Raw genomic sequence first — 23,419 nt, 5'->3', positions numbered from 1 at the left:
GAGGGGCCATTTTTTGAGCGAGACAAATGGAACCACCGGAATACCAACAAGCCAGGATCTAACAAGCTGCCAAATTTGGTGAGTTTTGGAGCATGATAAGGCCCCCAAAACTCAAAAGTTGTGAGTGTAAAATAATAATAAGAATTCCTTCAGTTTCAGCAGGGCCCTCGCACTGTTCAGTGCTCGGGCCCTAATTATGCAAAGCTATCACAGTGTTTCCAAGTGTGAAGAACTGGAGTAAGATGTATCAGCAATAAATTCTAAGAGAGTCACACAGTACAGAACAAATCTGGAAGAGATAGACAGAGAAAGATTTCAAAGACTCTGGAAAGAAAACTAGTGAGAGATGTGTCTAAAGACCCCAGAACAGCTACTAAGACGCTAGTGAATGACTTAGTCATGATAAGAATTGTAGTCTTACAGTAGACAATCACTAGAGCCCTGCACAGGAATGAACTGACCATGAGCTAAACATAGTTTATTTGGGATCTCTGCCAAAAATACTACAATACCCACAATTCTAAAGTCTGAAAGTGATGTCTCTGATTGGTGGAGTCTGTTAACCATGGTAATGTCTACTGCATCCACAAATAATGACTGTTTGCTGTTGATTACGTCCATTCGTGTGGCTGTAGTGCGGAGCGTTCGATACATAATCTACGATTATATGAAGACGTTATTATTTTGAATGTAAAATAAAGACAAGCACTGGTAAAAGGTACCTATATGGTTTTAAAGTTTGAATAGCTGTCGTGAGCAATAAACATAATGAATCATGAGTTGTGGGACAAGTAGTTCCTTCAGCTATGTAAAGTTGAAAACCTTTGCCTTTTTGTCTGTTTTCGTACGCCTTTTTTAAAGGCCAAATTAAATGGAGATTTGTGGACATGAATGCTCAAGAAGCTTATTAGCTTGGATCATGCATTCAAAGTGTTGTAATACTGATTTTACAAAACATCTATGGGGGTTTTGATGGGCGAGTTATACTTTTAGAACCAGAACTGCTGGAAAAGTAGACACTGTTGAGCTCTGTTGCAATCAACAATACAACAAAGCTCTGCAGCACTAACCCATCTGTCAGAGACAGTGCGGCTTACAAACTTTTAGTGGCATTGAGTGTAAGTGTGTGAGCTTGTCCTCTTTTCTTGCTGCTCATTTAAATAAATGCTTGAGGCCAAAAGAGAGCCATCTCAAGTTTCTTTGCAGAAAAGAGGAGGAAAAAGAGCCAAAACTTGATAGGATTTGTATGGTATGATTTTTGTCTCCTACCCAGCACAGGACTCCTGTGATTTATCAGGCTGCCTGAATATTTAAACACCAATTACAGTGGATTCAGTGCAGGTCTGTACTCAAAACTTTGATATATAACTGGAACACGCTCAAAGGGCACTGATGGTGTTTTAGTGAGACTGCTCAGGGTTGACTGTATGCAGGTGTGTGCGTGCAAGAGTGCTGGGTTGGCACATGCCAAAGAGAAGGCTTGTCCTCAGGCCTGTGTTTGATATTTGTTTACACCTGTGTGGGTCTGTGTGACAGTCTGTCTGTGTCAGAGAGAATGCTTTGCTTTGCTTGACTGGATGCCTCAGTCAGTGTGTTTTTGTGACTGTGTGGGTGAGATGCAAAGAAAGAGAGAGAGAGAGATAGAGCATGCATGTGTGGCCGCTTCCGCCTCACAGCGTACAGACAATCAGGCCACGCTCCAGCGCTCAGTGCGAAGAAGAGGAGGAGCAGAGCAGCGGCTACACAACCATCGTTTATCACACTAGAAGGAGAGCAAAAGTCACCTCTTCTTAGACATAGGCATACACCGAGGTGAAGAGGACAAGGAGGCTGAGACTGAAATAAAAGCAGTAAAACTAAAATCTTATACCGTCCATAAGAACAGGAGATGAGGTAGGAAATAAAAAATGTGATTCTCAATGAAGATGAAGAGATAAGAAATTACCATTCCACCTTCCTCCTATCCCCCATGATGCCTTGTGTGATTTCTGAGCGTGACTCCCAGTGCCTTCTGTCACTGAATGAGGAACTGGTGTTTTCCATGGTAACTAAGCACTAATCCTTGTTATTAGAGCGATTCAGAGATTAAAATGTGTGCACGTCATCCATTACACCACAAACTGAATAATGTGATTATTCCTCAGCCTTCTGCTATCGAGGGATGGAAGGACAATATGAAGAAATGATCTCACTAGCTTATTTAGCTAACTTTATTAGCTTTGTATCAGTATTTACATAGTACTAAGGTTGGTTATATTATGTTAAAGAACGCAGGACACCTTTTTCACTTTCAAAGCTGATTTAGAGCCCAATCAGTCTTAACATTAACATTGTCACATCTTTGTTTTAGTTTTAATGCCCTTTGCTTAGCTGTTAGCTGACAGAAAAAAACAGCTAATGTGGCTAGCTGCTGCCCACTTCAAAACAGGCTCTAAAATATTAGTAAGGACATTCATCATTACATATTCAAGTACTATTCTTATTTCACAAATTATTCCCTCCTTTATGTTCAAAACACCACAGTTATAGCCACAGGTTTAGCTTTGTCTGGTTGTTAGTAAGGAAGGATGGCTCTCTAGTAAGGAAATGTTGTAATTTGCCAATAAAAGTTCATTCCAATTTTAGATTTTTTTTAATTCAACTTTATTCATAAACAAGGTCTGGCAGTTAAATTCATCAACATTACAGACTAAGAAACATTTCATAAATAAAACAGAACAGGTGAGGGGTCTTATTAAGAAGTAGTTATACGAACAGTGCTTACTTTAGCTTTGTAAGCCTAAGTTAAAGCTAACATAACTATGCTAACTACATAATTAATGTTACTAGATAATCCAATGTAGCTAAGTTGCTGCAGGTTCACCTACGGAAACCTTGTTAAAACTTTTACTTCCTCTAGATAGTCAAGTTTGATCGTCTTCTCAGCACTCTAAGTTAGCTTTAGCATCATGAGCTTTAGCAAATATAGGTAAAGCTAACATAGCTACTTAGGTAATGTACCTGCGTGGCTAACAAAGCTGCTTTGTGAGCTTGGCTACATACAACGTTATCTGTAGCTTAGTTGGCTGTAGTGAGCTTCAGCAAACATAGCTGTAGCTAACTTACATACACAAATAATGTAGCTGACATGGCTGTTTTGTGAGCTTAACTTTAGCTTCGTTAGATCTACATAGCTTTAGCAGCTAATGGAGCTATGTAAGTCATGCTAGCTGCATTTGAATGTTGTCATGGAGGGCAAGCTTTTTCCCTGTAAGCAGACTGTTTACTCGGCTTTATTAAACGCTCTGTAATCAGGTTTTGCAGGTCAGGTTTTAACTTTTAATTTTTGGTATCGTAACCTTTAACCTAACCCTAATCAGGGGTTTAATGCAGTTTTATTATGAAAGTTTTAGTGTGCATTTCTGTTCTGAGATATAGGGTGTCTCAGATGAGTTGTCATGAGAGTGGACGCCAGAAATGAACGATCTGCAGCCAGAATGTGTTGATTTATTCCCCTCTTGATCATGTTTGCCACCAAACCAGCTGATTGAACAATGAGCTGTAAACAAACCGAGGGCACTCCTTTGAAGGTGCTGCCAGCGACCATGGGCAGCACCACTTGTCATCTCCACATTCTCTATAATAGTACCTAAAGGTGCACTGTCAGGTATACGGTGAATAAAGATATGCAAAAAGTTTATTTAGCTTAGCATAAAGATGTTTACAACTGTGAACAGAAACCTTGTTCAATCAGATAGGAGAAAAAAAGAAAAAACTACTGACACTTCTCAAACTGACTGAAGTTTTATATGTAGTTTATATCTCAAACTTTATATTAGTCTAAATTTTCAGCAGGCTTTGTGCAGCTTTTTTTGTTAGCTAGCTGCTTTTACTATGAGCCAACTGATTTGAAAAACATTCATAATATCTTGTTGTTAAACTATTTCAGCTAAAACAAACAGTTCTGATAACCATTTTGCACTTTAAAACATTTCTGCTGATAACTCCTGCCCTACTGATTGAAACAGACATTAGCTTAGCTCAGCTAAGCATAAAAACAGGAATAAATAAAACAGCTGGTTTTGTTCTGTCAAAAGATTAAACATATCAGCCTACAAGTGCCTGTTAAGCTAAAAATCTACCATGGTATATTTTGTTCTGCTAAATAGTTCGGTTTTATTGCAGGTCTCATCAACCTTGCCATGTCTAAGCTAGGTGTTGTAACGTCCAGCACATAAAATCACAACACATATTCTGTCTGTAGTATTTAGTACAGCTTGTTGCTTTGTTGGATGTTTTTCTAACCAAGTACAGCAAGAAAAAGCCCATATATAACTCTGTGAACTATAGGTGACAGAGAAATGAGATAGCTTAGCTTAGCTTAGCTTGGCTTAAAAACTCCAAGCAGGGGAAAAAGCTAGCTTGATTTTACCACATGTTGAAAAATACTAGAATTACTTCCAAAGCCATTTTTACAAACATATAGCATCTTATTTGCTTAGGCTATGTCATAAAAAGTCTTGCTGGATTTTGATTTGGTTTATATTTAAAATTTAAAAAATACATAAACGCTTTGTCCAACAGTCTTAGGACAGGGCTAAGCAAGCTTTTCTACTCTGTATACCATACACATAGATGCAGCTTTGGTTGCAACTTTTTACAAAAGAAATACAGCCACACAAACACTATTTTGAAGGAGGGTTGCTGCAGCTAAACAGGAATGTAAGCCTTTTATACAGTGAGGTGATTAAAATTATTATGAACAAAACTCAATAAAATTCAAACTGTTTTGTCAAAAAAAGTCAGGCATGAACTGTAATCCAGGATACTTTTTTAAAAGCAGCTGCCATGGTATACATCGGCTTTAGTACAACGAAAAGCCTATCTGGTGTTTTTGGTATCTTAGTGAGAATCTTTCGGTCCTTGGTCCTCCTGGTCTTACTATACCCTTGTGAAACTTGGATGTTGACTGATGACCAGAAGCGCAGACTGGACTCCTTTGTGCGAGCTTCTCTTTGGTGCATTTTTGGGTATCGTTGGCAAGACCCTGTGTCGAATGCTGACTTGTTTAGGAGAGCCATGAAAGGATTGGTCAGCTGCCTGACACCGGAGTAGCAGCTGTGCTTTTACATGCACTTGGTGTTGTTTGGGCCTGGGCCTGATCAGGCTCACCAAACACTGCTTGCCCAGGGCCCAGAAGGCTGGTCCAGATGCCTGGGGCGACCACATGCATTCTGGAAGGGGCATCTGGGAGGATACTTGGAGAGATGAGGCACAGGCCTGGCACAAGCCTGAAGGATGGCCATCGGGAGGCCAGAGCAGTATAGGACCAAGGTTGATGTAGAGAAGTACCAAACTGGCATATCCTCCCATACCTGACCTGAAACCCTTAACTATTATAAACTCATGCCGAAGCAGGTCGGAAGAAACTTAAAACATCCTTTCCATTATGAAAAGCTTCCATTGCTGTTCCTTGCTCTTTATTCAATAAAGAAATGTGGTCCATTTCTGACAAAACTGCCATGATACCATAGCTCCATCCAAGCTGCATGCTACACTTGTGGCAGCCATTGCTATTGCTTTCTGTACAAATGTAGCTGTCTGTTCTCCTCACATGATTCTGATTTGTCAGGTCGGAACTCAGACTAGACACAATCATTACAGACTGGAGCTTTGCAAGGTGGATTTGCAAGATGACAATCATGGAGTCTGGCCAATCCATTTGCTTTGCAGGGTTAGAGCACTTGAGTCCGAAATGCATTCAGGCAGTTGATTGTAAATTAGAACTGACAACAGCTTAATATAGTGGCCTTTATAATACAGACTACTGTTTTTTTCTATGGAGAATGACAGTATGTCTCGGTATCACGGAGTGGATTTGTCTGAAGGCTGTGATAAAACAAAATAAAACAATTCCCATTTCAACAGCTGATGGATATTTTAATCCTGGACAGACCTCCTACTGTCATTGACTTGCATACATCTAAAGCTGTAGCTGCCCTCCCTCCTATAAATGGCACTGGCGTAGACACGTCAGGAGCCCAAAACCATGGCTGGACTGTAGCTTTTTATAAACATGGACTCAGAGGAGTGGTACCAAATTTAGTGATGGAACATTTCACAAGCATTGGATTATTTCTCAAAATATCAAAGCAACAGTCTAACAAAATGGGAATTATTTTGGACTAAAATTTGATGTTTTGACTCTCAACATACCGCAGCAACGGCACAAATATAATATTTCCCTTGCTAGGGCTGCCATCACATCAGATTTGGTTCAAATCATGAGAGCCCTAATTCAGAGGCTTTTACACATTACAAGAAAAAAAACATGGGCTCCGTAACCTACTCCTCAATTTAAAATATTCCTCGCCAGCCCTCCCCAGGTACTGACAGAGCTGTGAACTGGGTGCATATAGGACACATCTGCCCCAGAGCTCCACAGACAACACAGCAAATGAGCACACTGTCATATTGCAACACATCTGCTTGACATACAGCCGAGCAGACGTGTTTTAATATCCTACTCTCTGAGTCTGGGGACTGGTTGTGCATATTCTGAGTACAGTGCAGCTAAGTATACTGTAGGCTAGATTTGCATTTTCAGCATGTGGGCTGATGTAATGCAGCTGTAATGTTTCATTTTGGTGTGATGTTGTGTTTTGCAAATGCAGATGCAGCCTGCATGTTGCCTTTTCATTAGTGAGCTTTTATATTTGACCCATTTCATCCGGTATGCTGCTCTCCGTGACAACACTACCTGTCTAATCATCATGAGAGGAGTGCAGACAAAGAACTCATTGTGATGTAGCTGGCTGCAGCCAACCAGATTTTCCCCACACGCCAGTTTCACGTTCATATTTGGGAATAGAAGGAGATAATAAATTGAATATCCTACAACTGCCAAGTGAAAATAATGCAAAACTTTGAGCTATTATTTATGTTATGAGTCGTCTAAGGACCTTTGAAGCTACTTATGAATATTTTATGTAAGCAATATCCCTATAGTAAGATCTATGACCTACTGGAAATCACTGTTATGGTGATTTTGATGCTCTGTGAGATGTTTCCTAGTCACAGATTATTAAAAATACACAAAAAGTTGCTCAGAAAAACTAGCAGAATTTCTCTGATCCAGGAAAAAAAGCACAGGGCAACTTTGTTTGAGGCAAAAGAGGTGTGGTGTCTGTTCATGCAGTATAAATGAACTTCCACAAGCCTTTGCTGGAGCCCCAGATACTTGACCCACAAACAATATTTACAACTCTCTCTTTTAGATCTTTCTCTGACAATTCCCATAACGGCTCTTTCAGCCTAAATGGGATTAAACCAACCACCAGGGAGCCTCACCTGATTGTTTGTTCGTCTAAACCTCCACTTGTTAAAAATACGTTGAAAAATGCTGAGTTAGTCCCCTTTAAAAACATATTTTCCTCTACTGATGTCTTCTGATCACCTGTCAGAGGCTGGGCATGCGCAGTGAGCACGGGAGCAGAGAGGAGAATCTGCGTCAAGAGTGCTAAGTTGACACAGAAAACCGGAAGTAGTTCTCGTTCGTTTTGAAAGACAAGCGTGAATATAATACTTTATTCCACATAAAAAAAAAAGAATTAGATATTTCTTTTCGTTTGAATGGAGCCTTAAAGTAGTCCTTCCAACAGTTTGGAGTTCGAGAGAGATGAGTGGCGCTATTAAATGTGAAGTTTAGTGAGGTTTATGAGTGTAAATTTGTCTTAACGGCTGGATTAACTGTAAATTATACGTCATTTAGGCTAATTATCGTGCATTAATGCTAACCCATTTTAGTGCCAGCTAATGAGATGTTTTATTTTTTAAATGTACCGGAAGCGTGCCTCTATGACTGTGAGTAATAGTAAGACCGAGACCCCCTCACGGAAAACTGTGGTAACTGTGGTGTACAGCTGCAGAGATGCGCGACACAGAAAAACAAGGAGGACTGAGGGACATGGAGAGACAGCACCGGGAAAGGAAGTAACCACTCAGCATCCACCGTCTGAGATGAACCGAGACACCGAGGAACACCGTGTTCGCTGCGCACTTTGGACATAAAACCCGCAAAGAGGTCTCGGATCGTGCATTGATCCGACTACAAGGGGGGTACGGGAGGGGTCGATCATGGGGAATGAAGCGAGCCTGGAAGGAGGCGAAGGGCCGCCGTCTGGGCTGCCGGAGGGGCTGGCACCGGACGGGAAGGGCGGCTTCGTTCGGGTCTCTGATGGGACTCCCGTCAACCTGGATGAACTCAGCGAGGAGCAGAGGAAGCAGCTCGCCGCCGCGATGTCAAGGGCGCAAGGCAGGCAGCCTGGAGGCGCAGCAGCTGCACGAAGGCAGGGCTATTTCACCAGCATTTTTTATTCTTTGGTGCACTAAAATACCCTCACTATCCAAGCAGCGATACGCGAGAGACGACTGGGTGGATGTCTTGTGGTTGAAGCATTTGAGAAGATGCTTTAAGGAAGCTTGTTCACGCCCATTTTAATCCTGCCAGCCCTCACCGTACCGCGCTTCCATTCTTAGAGCTCCCCGTAATAGATTATCATTAATAAGGTCTGATGATCTGCATGACAGAAGGAGATTGTAATCTCTCTAATTCAGCCCTTATATTAGCTGGGCGCTCAATTGATAGATTACATCTTTGGACGTTGTGTATGTGCCATTTCAGTGGATGCATTGTTTCAATGAGGATTTTCGTAGCCTGATATTGGCTTGATTTGGTGAATTGTTAGTGTCACTGTCCACGGTTTGTCTCAGTGAGATCAGAGCGTAAGAGACACACCTCCCGTATTTGTACAGAATTTTCGAAATGCCTGCTGGGTAAGAGAATCTGTCGTGCCTAGTGTTTTTTTTCCGCTTTTTTGAACGACGCCTTAATTCCCAGCTAAACATATACGCCACCTTCATCAGCTGTGCATCCAGTCTCTTTTTAAAAATGCCATTTAAACTGAGATTTTCGCTAAAAGTGGGTTTGAATGTGTGAAACATACCCTGTCATGGAGGGGGAGCTGAAGGCTGGTGATGACAACAATATCCTGTATTCGCAATAATGCCCCATTTTTAAAAACACTGTCATTTAGTCGCGAAAATCTTCAATATTTGATAAATGCATTAAGTGTCGTGCTACTAATCAGCTGTATTTGGGGGAGAATTGTTATTTATATCGGAGCGAAAAGAGGGGGAGGGGTACATCAATATTAATATGGCTAAAAATAGAACAGCAGCGTTAATGTCATCACACATAGACTTCCCCTTCTGCTGCTTTTTTTTAATGTAAAACTCTCCTCTCTTGTTGTCATCTGTCTAGTCGCTGTCCCTGGTGCTGAAATCGAGCTGCAGTGAAATGGCAATACACCACCACTCCTTAGAATGTTTGCTAGGTCTTTATTACCCAGAATTCATTGTAAAGTAATCAGATGTTGTATTCATCACTGCTTTAAACTTAATTACATGGCTGTAATTTATCTCAGACCAATATATCTGTTAGCTGCAATAACAAAACATCCATCCAGTTTTGAGTCCCGAGATGCATTTCCCTAAGGATCCCCGTGACTTCTTCCTGTGTGTAGGTTGTGTAGGTTGTTTTTGTCGCCTCTCAGCCTGAGCTAACAAAGATGTCTCAGCTTACCCCCACTGAGCCGAGCATTTCCCTCTCTATCTCAATGATCTACACTCTGTGTCATTCAGCGGTATTCACTTTCCTGTCAGCTTCACCCGAGGGCTGCTGGCCACACATTTTGTGCTCACTGATGTGTTGAAAAGGGCCCGAGATTACAAAGCCCTAATGCCATGGTCTTTTGCTTTTATTATTAGCTCAATGATGCCATAGCTGAGGCAGAGGAGTGCGTGTATCCTTAGCAATAGCTACAAGATTGAATAATGGCAAATGGATTGAGAAATGTACATTTAGATTAGAGCTGACATTCCACATAAGAAATGGTCAAAAGGCTAAAATAGGATCACATCAACATAAAAATATATTTATATGAACTTATGTTAAATTGATAATCTCAACGCTTATCATGGCTGTAATGGACACTTGGTAATGTCAGTCAAATGTCATCATTTTTTGAGAAAAAAAAGTAAAATGGGAATGTCCTCATCTTTCCAATGTCAGTGTCATTGAACAATATTGATAATAACAGGGTTAATAAAAAAGTTTCTGTTTCCCTTTTTCTTTTCCAGACCATCAGAATCTGATGCCCAGCGGAGTCCCCAGCAGGTAGGGGCCTCCAGGGGTCCTTCAGGTCTCAGTAAGAGTCGAACTGTAGACGCCTTCAACCAGGGTCCACCCGGCAAGCCCACACCAGGCCGCAGCCCTTCCTCCCTTAGTCTTTTTGAATCTAGATTCCGGCAGGAGCCTAAAGACCCAGAGACCAAATCCTCCGGTATGTTTGGCTCAAGCTTCCTCAGTGGGGCCAATCCCCTCAGCGCTGTCTCCTCCATGACCTCCTCTGTCTCCTCCTCCATTTCCTCCATGGGAGACTCCGTCAACATTCCCAAGTTTGGACTGTTTGGGGATGAGGAGGAAGAGGGAGGAGCAGCTCCTGAGTCCAAGCAGGGAGGAAAACCACCAGGGAAGGGCCCTCAGCAAGGGCCAGGACCAAAGGGACCACAACAAGGACCACCTCAGAAACAGGGTCAGGGACCTCCTGGACAAGGACCAAAGCCAGGGCAAGGGCCACCAGGGCAGGGACCCAAGCAAGGTCAAGGTCCTCCTGGACAAGGACCTCCAGGACAGGGACCCAAACAGGGTCAAGGCCCTCCTGGACAAGGACCAAGGCAAGGTCAGGGACCACCAGGTCAGGGTCCTCCTGGCAAAGGACCTCCAGGCCAAGGACCCCAAGGGCAGGCCCCAAGGCAAGGTCAGGGACCCCCGGGGCAACAGGGCCCAAAACCAGGTCAAGGACCACCAGGTCAGGGTGCAAAACAGGGTGGACCCCCTCAGCAAGGACCTGGGAAACCTGGACCTAAACAACAAGGTCCACCAGGGGCTCAGCCTGGTGAGCCAGCTAAGAGCGGAGGGCCCCCTGGTCAGCAGGGGCCTGGAAAGCCTGGAGGTGGTGTCTGTCCGCTGTGTAAGACCACCCAGCTGAATGTTGGGTCCAAGGATCCACCGAATTACAGTAACTGTACAGAGTGTAAGAACCAGGTCTGCAGCCTGTGTGGGTTCAGCCCTCCAGACTCAGCGGTAAGACTTTCATTAGATTTCTTCTTAACAGTCTAGCATTATTTCCACAGTGGCCTGTAATGAATCACTTTGATGTCTTCATTTTGAATACAGCTGTCAGTGTTTGAGTGATAAATTTCCACTGCTCAAATGAAATTCAATTCTGCAGCCTGGTACACTTCATTTATCTAACAAAACACGAGTCAGCCCATCTTCAGGTCACATTTACACTGCAAAAATATACGCCTTTTAGCATATTGCTTTAGTAGTATACTAAAATGCATTCTGTAAAACAAAAAATGTCAAACAACATAACTTGTGGATTTAAAAGCAGAAAGACCTCAAAATGATTAGGAAAAACAGAAAACCTAAAAGATTGGAATGTATCAAGTAGATAAAAGTGATATTTGAAAACCAGACCATAAATTGTGACAGTTATATTTAGTATTTTTTCCAATTTGAATTCATTGTATCCTGTTAGCAGCACATTACTGTTCACAAAGGCTGGCAGATTGAGTAGGTCTCCTAAGAGTGGCATATGATTTGAGGAACAGAGGGACCATATGGACCCAGGGAATGTGGTGACCAAGGTGACTCATGTCATGGCCACAGGAAGATACTGTGCCAGCATGTGAGGACACTTCGTCACACATGGACCTCAAACGCTGGTGGGCTTTGGTCACAGCACAGCAGAGTGGATGGTTGCTTGTGCTTAAGCTTCTTTTTTGGGATTTTTTTGCAAACAAATTCACGGGTCATTTAGAGCATATTGATATTTATCTAAGACTGAATTTCTTATTATTTTCTGAACACAATTAGATGTGAGTTAAAAGCTGTTTCTGTCGCAATAAGCAGGAATAAGTGGTGTTAGCTTTGGTTGGATGAATGGACCTTATCTGCTCAGTCTATGCAACGACTACAGAAATACACTCATTGTTCTTCACTAGATAGTGATCATACAGTCAACATTGGCCCTTTTAAACACTGTAGCTTGCCCACATTGGGAACCAAGGAGATAACCTATACACAAAGACCAGTGTTGTGTAACTCAACCTTGTTAGAACAGAGTGAAACTGTCTTTATATAGTCATATTTCAGCTTTTCTGCCAACTGCCATGTTGAAAATATTCATTGCTCAGGGACTTCATGTTGTTGCACAATGAGGCAATAATGCAACAAAAAAGAATGTGAAATTATTATTGGTATATAAATATGCTGTTGCCTTTTCCACTTATTGTGAAATTGTAAGATTTTATTCTTTTGGTGTTATGAAAAGACAACACAGTCGAAAAGAACAGGATTCAGTTAATTTGAAACAGTAATTCATGCACATGTCTGAATTTGTTTGTATTTATGTGAAACAAAAAGAAGCTCCTCATTGTAGGGGTTTAATTGGTTCTGCCTCCCCGCGTTTATACTGTAATTACACTTGCTTTTGATGTCTCTGCTCATAACAGTCTAGAAATTTGTTCCAGTCAAACCTAACCCATCTCTTGTTTCATTCACAGGGTAAAGAGTGGCTGTGTCTCAACTGCCAGATGCAGCGAGCAATGGGAGGTATGGATCCCCCTGGCATGACAAAACCAAAACAAGGCTCGGCCCCACCCTCCCCCCAGAGACAGGTGCCCGGGAAGCCTGGCAAGCTGCTGATAAAGCAGCAGAGCACCACTGACCAAGGGTTGACACCGCCAACAACGCCAAGGCAGAAGTCGCCAGGTCCCACTTCCCCTGTCCCTTCTTCCCCAGGCTCTTCAATGGGAGGATCCCCTAAAATTGACCCAAAGACTGGCCGCCCCATCCAGCAGAAGTCCACACCCCAGCAGTCTCCTGCTAAACCCAAACAGGAGTCCAGTTTCTTTGGCGGGTTGGGAGGTATCAGTCTTGGAGGTTTAACAGATGCAGCCAAACCACCTGCGGCTGCATCCCAAGCCTCCGGAGGGTTCTTTGGCGGGTTGGGTGGCTTAATGGAATCATCGAAACCTCAAGCACCAGCTGCATCCAAGCAGGAGGAGTCAGTCGCTGGGAAGTTTTTTGGAGGTTTTGGCGGGTTGACTGAAGCAGCGAAACCTCCAGCTGCTGCGTCCCAGATGTTCAGCTTTGGGTCGTCGCTCTTGAGTTCAGCCACCAATATTGTCACCGGAGAGGACGACAAGGCAGCGAAATCTCCTCCAGGGTCACCGCCAGACTCACCCGCTGACTCAGGACCAGGCTCCCCCCCGGATTCCGGCCCGGGATCACCACCTGACTCTCCGTTCTCTCCTCCAGGGTCTCCTCCCGATTCGGACTCTGCTCCTGACACCCCACCAGCCAAGTTCAAGAAAGCTCCCAGAGCTCTTTCTGTGGAGAAGAAAGAAAAAGAACCAGCAGCCAAACCTGCATCTGCACCTGCACCAGCCTCAGCTACCAAGGAAAACTGCCCCCTCTGTAATGTGGATCTCAACGTTGGTTCAGCAGAGGCACCCAACTTCAGCCTTTGCACTGAGTGCAAGAAGAACGTTTGCAACCAGTGTGGATTTAACCCAACTCCTCATTTAGGAGAGGTAAGAAACGCTGTCTTGAACCTTATCCCTCTTTTAGTCCCTGCACCTACAAGCAATTTAAGCATTCTGTAAATTGAGCACAAACCTCCTCTAGACATTTCATTGAAATAGGTCACAGCAGAGATACCATCTGAAGTATCTTATCTTAGCTCTGTTTTCCCCACCAGGATACCCAACAGGAAGGATATATATATTTTTTATTTGAATAAGTACATCACTCTTCTCCAAGTAGACGCTATAAAGGCATCTTCATGTTTCACCACAGAATGAATGGACATGGTCAATTTATACTGGGTTTTTGAATGCCACTCTCATTACTATCAGGCTTTCTTTGGTGAAGAGGTCAGTCAGAGATGCCAAGATAAATTACGTTGTTTAAATGGACGTCTCATCATTGAAGAGCACTTCAGACAATTTACACTTGACTCTGAAATCTGATAGTCTGCATGCATTTGTTTGTCCAAAGTTGTTTGGGGTCATTGTTCAGGATGCACATATTTCCTCAGATCAACATCACGCTATTATATTCTTCATATTTTGGCGTGTGTGTTTGCTTGTGTGTTTGTATATGAGAGTTTTATCGTCGTAAATTGCCTACAGATGATGTGAAACCAAACACCTTTGACCTGCTTTCCTCTCATGCTGCCAGGGCTAGTTTCTGACTCTACTGGTGCCTTGTCTTATATTGTAACTCCCTCGCAAGAGAGTGTACAGATCCACTGAACAGATGGGACACTATGGTGTAGAATCAGTATATAATGGGGATAAAGGCCAAAAGGTCCTCATGGTTGAGTAGAGTCTCAGCATGCAGACAAAGAATAATCATCTTCTTTTAAAGGGCCTTTGTCATTATCTGTATTTTATCCATGATCAGCACAGTCCAACAAATGCACTGAAAGTAAAACCCAAGCATCATTAAATTGGTTAAAATCAAAGGCCACTTAAAATTAGATGATTGATTGTATCCTCTTAACACAGTCGTGCCATTTAAGGCACGTGTTTGTCACCCCACAGTCTCTGTAGGCTTTACGTGTTAACTACCGTGTTAGCTGTTGGTGTTAGTGTGTCTTAAGTAATTTGCTGTGTATTTCTGGCATGCTGATGAGCCTTCAAACAGAGAGTAGAATTAAACTGACATCAAGATACAGGAAAATTTCATGGGAAAATCAACTTACTTCCAAGCTATACTTTATTTTCCCTTAATATTACCCATTTATGATTGTTATGCAGCCAGTATCAGAGATTTGGAGTAAAAATAAATCATCTCTCTCGATGGTTAAAGATGCAGTAGGGCTATGGGCAGCAATAGGTTAGCTTAGCTTAGCATTGCAATATAATTAAGAGCTATTCCATGTCCAGTTTTGCTGGGGGGGTTTCTCCTCTCACTGACCCAGGTTGTTTGCTCCAGTTTCCAATTAATGTGCTAAGCTTAACTAAACAGCTGTTAGCTATAGCTCCAAATTTACTCTACAAGACTAGGATTTATGTCAGTTTTCTCATAGAAATCCCCCATCATAATGTAGATATTTCACTGAATGTTAGTCACAACCAAATAATTGTTTTGCAAAAATCTGTAGAGATGCACCAGTTGTGACGTTCGGGCTATAGTGATACTGATGTTTTAAATATAAATTTAGCTGAAACTCATGGCTGAAAAATACTTCTTTTGGAATAAGAGATATAAGATGCTAAGAATTTCACTCATGTTTAACAAGAAATCAGATTAGAGTTTGTCCAACAGGTCACCTTTTCTGCCATAAAGAAAATTTCTTATTTGATTCAGCTGCCACAACAGATTCAAGCATATAAATGATTGGACACAACAGACAAACACTGGTACCTGATATCTGTTCATGCAGCATAATTTTGCCAATGGCAGATGTTTCTGAAAAGGGTCATGCTTGGGTCAAAATATAACATAGCTCAAGCATTAGAGGAGATTTTTGACCCTGTATAAACCAGCTCTAAACAGCTCCTTCTCAACCTGCCTCTCTCCACTATGGGGTGTGCCCACACAAGCGCAGCCACATGCTATGGATGGAGATAGCAGGCAAAGGGTGGGTATTATTATGGCTGTTAATTGTGATATCACAAGTAGTGCATGGGTTGTCTGATGATGCCTGTGATTTGGACCTCTGTGTCACTGTTATTCTTCTATTTAGTGCTAAAATTCACAGCAGTTAGTGGGGAAAAAAACTTTAATTGTAACAGAGAGGCAATAGACGATGTGGGGAACGATAAACTGTATAAGGACAACTCTAGTATTCAGCACTGGAATGTGGGTATTATCTTGTAAAGAGAATTGAAGACCAGCTTTGCTAGCACTGCCAATTTTTAGCCATATTCTATATTCTGTGTTTTCTTAGCTTTAGAACGACTAAGCTGAAGAAGAGAGGCATAAAGATCGAAAAGTGTTGAAGATTTTGAGGCAGAGAATTCACTGTTTCAAAGTGTTAGTGTAGACAAATGAGCAATAATAGTAACTATGCAACCTCAAAATTTAAACTGATTTCTTGTAATTAAAATCATAATTATGATTTGAAGGTCATATGATGACCCATATGCAAACCAAAAATCATAAGCCTAGGCTGAATGGTGTGCAGGGGTGGATATTTAAAAGGAAATTTTAAAAAATTAGAAATGGTGACTTTCATTTGTCAGAAGGCGGTGCTGTGACAAAGTAATGATATTGATACATATGTATTCAGGATCAATGAGTGATCATCCCTGTGAAGTTTGGTGATGATTGACATAAGCATTCAAAAGTAAACAGGCATTATTGGTGTACTTTCACTGCAAAAAATGTACAAAATAGTAGTTTAAGTCTGGCTTCTGGTCACAGTCCCGCCCTATAGGGAAAACTCACAGTCTGGACAACATTAAGGTTGTCTAGTATGAGCAAGACAATTCTGGAGTCAATCTGATGAAATCCCTCTGACAAGTTTGTTAAAATATGAAACTTGTGATCGCCCAACAGCAGCAAAATTTGACCGTTAGCTAGCTGTTAGTGGTATGTTTCCTGTACATTTTAGAGGATGGCCCAAGAGACTTTTTTCCTTCTAATTGTGATACGTATGTGTATCGCTTTTTAGGTGCTTAGCATTTACCCAGTCCCCTGATTTCGATAGATTGCTGTTTTTGTTTTTTGTTTTTTTATTATTTTATTTTCTATTAAAAGTACTTGTGTCAGTTTGCCATAATGGAGAGTATGTATTTGTTACTAATGTTGAAGGTAAATTATGAATAAAATTCTACCTTTCCCCACTGCTACTGGCATTCAGGATGGCCACTTTTAATTTACAGAAGATGCAACACTATGAAAGACTCATAGTCTTTTCCTATTTTTGTCCCTAGGTAGCTTTTAATTGAAGCCAAGATTGGATAAAAAAAGCACTTAAACTAGAAAAGAAGGACACTGAAGGAAGCTAAAATTGCTCTAACTGAATAGAAATGAATCCTTTACATTTTGTCTCAAAGCCAGAATAGTTTTGGTGTTAAGAATGATTCAGCTAAAAATTGGTGCAAGGAGGATGAATCATGTTTGACTCATCTAGTACTGAATACAAATAAAAGGATTAATTCGTGCTGCAGCATAAGTTAAATCTTAAACAGGGGTCCCATGTGGGAAATGCTGCAGCAGACACACGTACGCAACTCTTGGTTTGAGTCATCTCCCCCCGACGTACTGTGCCTAACTTCTGTGTCACTGGCTGTCATAATGTCGACTGTCAGTGGGGGTTCACTTGCTGACGTACGAGAGTGGGTCAGAGTGTGTGTACCTAGGAAACGTTCGTGCATGTGAGCCGCCTGAGCAGCATGTTTTATTTGCAAGACTGTTAAATAAGTGAGACAGTCTGGTGTAAGCTTTTATTCTGAAAGGGTGTTGCTTGTTTAAATACATTATAGTCCCTGCAATCTGTGTTTGTATTTGCAAGTTTTTTTTTTTGTTTAATCTAGTTAGCTGAAGTTCTGCATGTCTTTCCTTGAGGTGGAGTGTTTTCACTCCGTGTCATCACGTGTGCCAAAGTAGACGTAATCTCTGCTTCCTAAAAAGATTAAAAGGCCAACAGGAAGCTTGTCATCTCTATCAAGGCCTGATCCTGGACTTAGGTGGCTCATATGACTCAGATTCATTGTTTTCTCTTCCTTTCTCCATCTGTTTCATCACAGTCCTTACTTTCTTGCCTCAAGAATTTCGCATCATTTCCCTCTGTCTGTATCCATTGAATCTTTCCTATCTTATAACGGCCAGAAGAGACTCACCTAATGCTGTTCTTTTTGGGGCTGCTTATCCTCCTTTTAAACACTATCCTCCATGTCAGACTCTCCCTCTGTGGTGCCATCCCTCTGCTTTTCTCAATGTCGTTCCCCCTTTGATGTAGGGAAAGGCTGGAAATGTGTGCCTGCGTCTAGTGCTGCTCAGCATGCTGTTACTGAAGCTCGAGCTCCATGTCACGTTGGCCTTATCAGTAATGAGCGCTCGTTGGAGAAGTCTTACGTAAAATGGGAGAAGCACCGCTTTCCCAACAAGCACAACTCAGAGGAGCCACATTAGGAGAGGAGACTGTAAAACATTCAGTTAGAGTTTTACCAAGTCTCATTTTAACCACCAAAATCCCTGCATATCTGAGTCACAGCAGATTTTTCCCAGTTGGAAGCACAGTGATGACTTGCTTTCCAAAAAAGATCCAAATCAATCTTGCAAAACTCCAATACACAAAAATTGTGGAGCACCAGTTGAGGAGAACAAGGCAGTAGCTTTGGGAGGGGTTCATTAGTACCATGAGCCGATGGCAGTGGCTACCACCCATGTAGCAGTTAGCTCAGATGTAGCTATAGCGGCATTTTTATCAAAACTGGACCATATTTCTTCATTAAATCAAAGGCAAAGGGCTCTTCTGCCCACCTGGCTCGGCATAAGTTTGCAATCCTTTCAGGTGGGGTTTAGTTGTACTATGAGCTGGTGCATAGAGTGACTGCTGCCAGGGTAGCAATTAGCTTGGCTGTAGCTGTAAAAAGCACCAGTTTTATCAAACCTCGACCATTTTTTAAAAATTAGAACGAGCAAAGAGCCACACTGAAAGCTTCTCTTTGCGGAGATGATTTTTGCACATCTTCTGATAGGCTTTGGCATGAATTTTAGCAGCACTAGCCCAGTCTGTCCAGTCGACACCTGTTAGCCTAGCTTAGCATAAGTACTGCAGTCTTGCTGAACCAGGCAAGCAATATACTAGGCTGCAGCTGATGTAGCAATTAGCTTGCATGTAGCTATATCATAGAAGCAGTTTTATCAGAACCGGGCCTCATTTCTTATCATAAGAAGAGCAAAGAGCCACACCAAAAGCTTTTTCTTAGTGGAGAAGATGTTGTTTGCACTTCTCCCTGCTGGCCTCGGTATGAGTTTTATCCACCAACAGGCTCCACTTTTTGTAAGCTTCAGCAGCACCCGTCTGCTGAGCTCATGTTACTACCAAAGCTGCTTGTCACGCTGATTGGCTCGTCATAAATGTGACTGAGAGAATGTTCGTCCAATCACCTTTCCTATCCTTCTCAAACACTTTCTGGGGAGGGGAGGCGAACCCTGACAGGGCTTTTGGCTCTGGTACCAAGCGCCTGGCCCATCAGTGGCTGGTGGGGAGCCTGGCTGTTGACGCGCTGCTGTTGGTGTGTTTCAGGGACGGCAAATGGGCCGCATCAAATGACACGCCAGTCTGGTTTGTTTTGGGCTTTAGGCTGCTGAATGGCTTCATTGGCAGTGAAAAAATGTTTTTTTTTTAATTAACCACGGAAAAATCAATTTAAAGCGGATAATACTGACCAAAACAGTACATAAGCTAGCTTAGCTAGCTGACTGTTTATGATTATGCTCAGTTAACAGCTGTTTAAGTGAGACAATTCAATTCCTTGATTCAGGTGGCTAGGTGCCTGGCCCCAGATCCGAGTACACTTAAGCCCAATGTCTGGTTCATTTTGGTCAGCATGAATGCAAATGAACTGCAGCCAGGCAAGGCCCACTTGGCCCGGTGGTCCTGGAGCATGATTCAAGTGGACTCTGGCAGGGTTTGATTAACATGTGAATGCAATTGCAGTCCGATACAGGACAGAAAGTCAGATTAGCTATATGACACCATCGTAAAAACTAAATTTCTTTACCCGACGGGGCAGTTTGTTGATATAATTTCTCAACAAAACGTGGAAAGCATCAGAATCAAGCCAACAAATGCTCTGCTATGACTCACCTTACGGATGAAAACAAGTTGAAGTCAGTGAGATGAGATGCAAAGGCACTAAAAGTCTCCTGTCACCTCAAAAGCCGCTGTATCCAAGAAGCGTGAGCGAGTTTAATCCTCTTAGCTGTGCGTAGATGTTTAGACACGAAGAGGGATGTTGCTGACATCTTAAAAAGTAATTCTAAAACATCCCTGGTGGCAGGATGGACTTTTTTACCAGGTTAAAACATAAACGATCCTTGCTCAGGTCATGACTCGAGTAGTTGCCACGGTAACTTCTTCTTCTTTCCCCTCCTTGGCGGGTTTGCAAACCAACTATGTTTGTAGCGCCACCTGCAGTATCAAACTGAGTACATTTGCATGTAATTGTTAGCCTGATGTATAAGCTTGTGCTGTGCATGTAAATATAATGTTAATGCCCTATTTAGGGCCTTAATTTGTTAGCTATACTGACAGGAAGACAAAAGATGCCTTGCAAAATTATTATTAATATTGGTGTGATTTATGATGAAATTAAAGTATTTTTTAAAAACTAATGGTTTGATGATATCAAGTAAATGTTGAAGTAGAGCACAGCTAAAGGGTTGGGTCAAGGCCTTAACAGTAATTAAAGAGAAATATGGCCATGTATGGATATCTTTGCAGTCATGTTTTTGTCTGCATACCTGTGTCCTGCACGCTCTTACATCTGTGAGGCTCAATATGCTAACACATGCTCACTTCATGGTGTTTCCTGTGTCCTCCTCCTTCATTGTTATTCCGTGGTCGTGCCCACAGAATAACAATACCCACCCACAGTCTGAACCCTCCAGAGTCTGCAGTGGCAGATAAAGGCCTCCTCTATGGTCAGTTTTACAAAAACACACATGTACATTCAGAGTACAGAAACAGCCTGTGGTTTTATCTGACTGGCAAAATGTGTGCCAGTTTTTTGTTCATCTCTTTACCTAACCATTTACATCCTTCACCCAGTTGTGCAGCTATTGTCCTCCTACTGTTGTTTGGTGTATCTGAGGTTGGTCTGTTTTTGGCCCCACACAGTCGCACTGCCTCACAGCTTCGCCGTCACTCGCCCAGGAGGCTGAAGTGTACAAAAATAGTCAAACACATGCACAAAGAGGGAGAACACAAGCTACTGCAGGGCAGCTTTCTCTCTCTCTCTCTTTTGTGTTCACTCTTTCATATTTCCTGCTTTTTAAAAAGGTCTTTCTGTTGCACTAGGCAACCCACAGAGTCCCCCCACAGCCACCTTGGAAGGCTCGAAATGGGTGCTATTTTTAGACATTTAGGTGTTGTTGTGTGCAGCGCTTGTTCCATGAGTTGGAGGTGTATTTTAGTTAATTTATTTCCACACATAAATGGGAATAAACTGCACTTTTAATATTCATGTTTTGCCTGAATGATTGCACACACAGGCTAAAGGATTACAGTCTTGTTTGCAAGTCCTGGACCTCATTCAAGATATGACAAGTGCTTCGTCTTTGTTTAAGAAATTTTTAGGACTGAAATGAGCTGCCCTCAGGCTCTGCAAACAGCCTCTTCTCTTCCCCTTTTCTCCAGCTCGCCCTCCAGCTCCGCTCCAGAATGATTTCCAATTATCCCCTCTCTAATTTACTGGTGCTCGCATGCTTAGCAAGGGCCACATTTTAGCCACAGAGCCAAGTTGGTGCCCAGAAGGTTGGGGGAAGAAAGCCAAGAGCATCGTGTGTGCCAGCTCTGAGGAAAGGACACACAGACACTTGAAAACACGCACTCACATTTTTGGCACAGGCCTCATCTAGTTAGCACAGCCTGTTGTGTTTACTTCCAGACTGTCGTTGCTTGCTCTCCTGTTTGACGCACACTTCACTGAACTGACAGGAGAGTCGATGGTGTGAGTTGAAAAAGCAAGCTCAAGTGTTTGACTCTCACTTCCTCTCTTAAGATTGATATTCAATAGGTGAGGGCAACAGTAGAGTTAGGTTAGGAAATAGATTCACCTCCAAAAATAATTTCCGTGCATTAAAAAACCCTGAGAGGATGTGGATTAGCTTTTTATGCCCGTTTAAAGCAGCTCCTTTCATCCTTATAGGGGGGATATAGAAAAGTGGCACAGGAGTGCAACTGGAAGGCATTTTGTGAAAAAACATCTAGACTACAGTTGCCAAAATGTTCAATACTTTCACTGTTACGTCTTTAAATGATACATTGTCACTGTCAAAAAGTGTCAAAGCTCCAAAAACTGTCATCTATTTCACAAGAGAGAAGAATGAAATCATCAAAAATGTCAGGAAAACTCCTACACACTGATTACTTGCACAAATACATTTGTCACAGTTTTGTAAGCCTGCACTTTTCATAACAAAAATCAAGAAAATACCCATTATTGGTGCCTAGGGCTTCTATTTTTGTTGCCAAGGTATAAATATTGTTTCTTTTTTTCAACAGTTTAGTTTATGTGTAAAATTCTGGTATTTAAACCACCATATCCACTATTTACAGATTCTTTACAAAATCGTTAGTCTGGATTATGGGAATTCCTCTAGTATCTGTTTTCAGGGGCAATTCAAGGCACTTAGAGTTGCAGCATTATAAAAAGCAAAGACTAACAAAAAAATCACAACTGTAAATACAAATAATATATAAAGAAAAGCATTTTTAAACAATATATACAGTATATGTATGTCTGTATACAAAAATTAACACTATAAACAGATGATTATAAATATAGCTCACAGATATCGACAGTAGTCTACATTTGAATATATGAACAAAGCTGTAGAATTAGAGTAAATAATTGAAGCCAAGGATGGTTGTTGTGAATAAAAGCAGAAAGTGTTCAATTGGAAATAAATAAATAAACAGGGTAATGTGAAATGGACCAATAGGAAGTAAACTAAATGGTTGTGATGCAATTAAATAAAATATAGATACATCAATATAAATTAAAGAGATATGTGATGTGGAGAGTGTAAAAAAGGTGTATTACTGCAAAAAGGACAAGGTCATAGTAGAGACTGTTTAGTGGTGTGGAGAGTGACTGTGACTGTTTAGTGGTGATCAGAGCAACTGTGACTGTTTAGTGGTGATCAGAGTAACTCTGTGACTGTTTAGTGGTGATTAGAGTGACTCTGTGACTGTTTAGTGGTGATCAGAGTAACTCTGTGACTGTTTAGTGGTGATCAGAGTAACTCTGTGACTGTTGAGTTGTAGTAGGGGGCCTCCTTGCCTTATTTTTGTTGCTGTGTCATAGATGTAAAAAGCCCAAATTGTACCATATTAAGAGCTGTTTGGGAGCAGAAATGCCAGCTCTTAATACTGAGATGAGCCAGATCTCTTAAAAAAATAGCCAGAATTTCCATCACCATAAGCCTGGCCAGGCGGATGTAAATAGCCACATGCTTACTATTGGTATGCCACCAGTTACTAAGTTAACAGGGACATCTTGCCAGAATGCAACGCCAGATGAAGGCTTCCCCTGTGCAGTCTGAGCTATCAGATTTCAA

General features: G+C 41.8%; 1 protein-coding gene across 1 annotated transcript in view; it reads left to right on the top strand.

The window, feature by feature from the left end:
• The first annotated feature begins 8,115 nt into the window (after positions 1-8,115).
• pcloa (piccolo presynaptic cytomatrix protein a) overlaps positions 8,116-23,419 on the top strand; it is a 79,809-nt gene continuing 64,505 nt past the window's right edge. Inside the window, exons 1-3 of the mRNA XM_041781357.1 lie at positions 8,116-8,327; positions 10,180-11,185; positions 12,673-13,704. Coding sequence (XP_041637291.1) covers positions 8,116-8,327; positions 10,180-11,185; positions 12,673-13,704 — 2,250 coding nt within the window. The remainder of the gene's footprint in view (positions 8,328-10,179; positions 11,186-12,672; positions 13,705-23,419) is intronic.

The sequence above is a fragment of the Cheilinus undulatus genome, linkage group 23 (genome assembly GCF_018320785.1).
Source record: "Cheilinus undulatus linkage group 23, ASM1832078v1, whole genome shotgun sequence".
Classification (NCBI taxonomy): Eukaryota; Metazoa; Chordata; class Actinopteri; order Labriformes; family Labridae; genus Cheilinus; species Cheilinus undulatus.
Note: the sequence above shows the minus strand (reverse complement) of the source record. Positions and strands in the feature narration are given on the sequence as shown.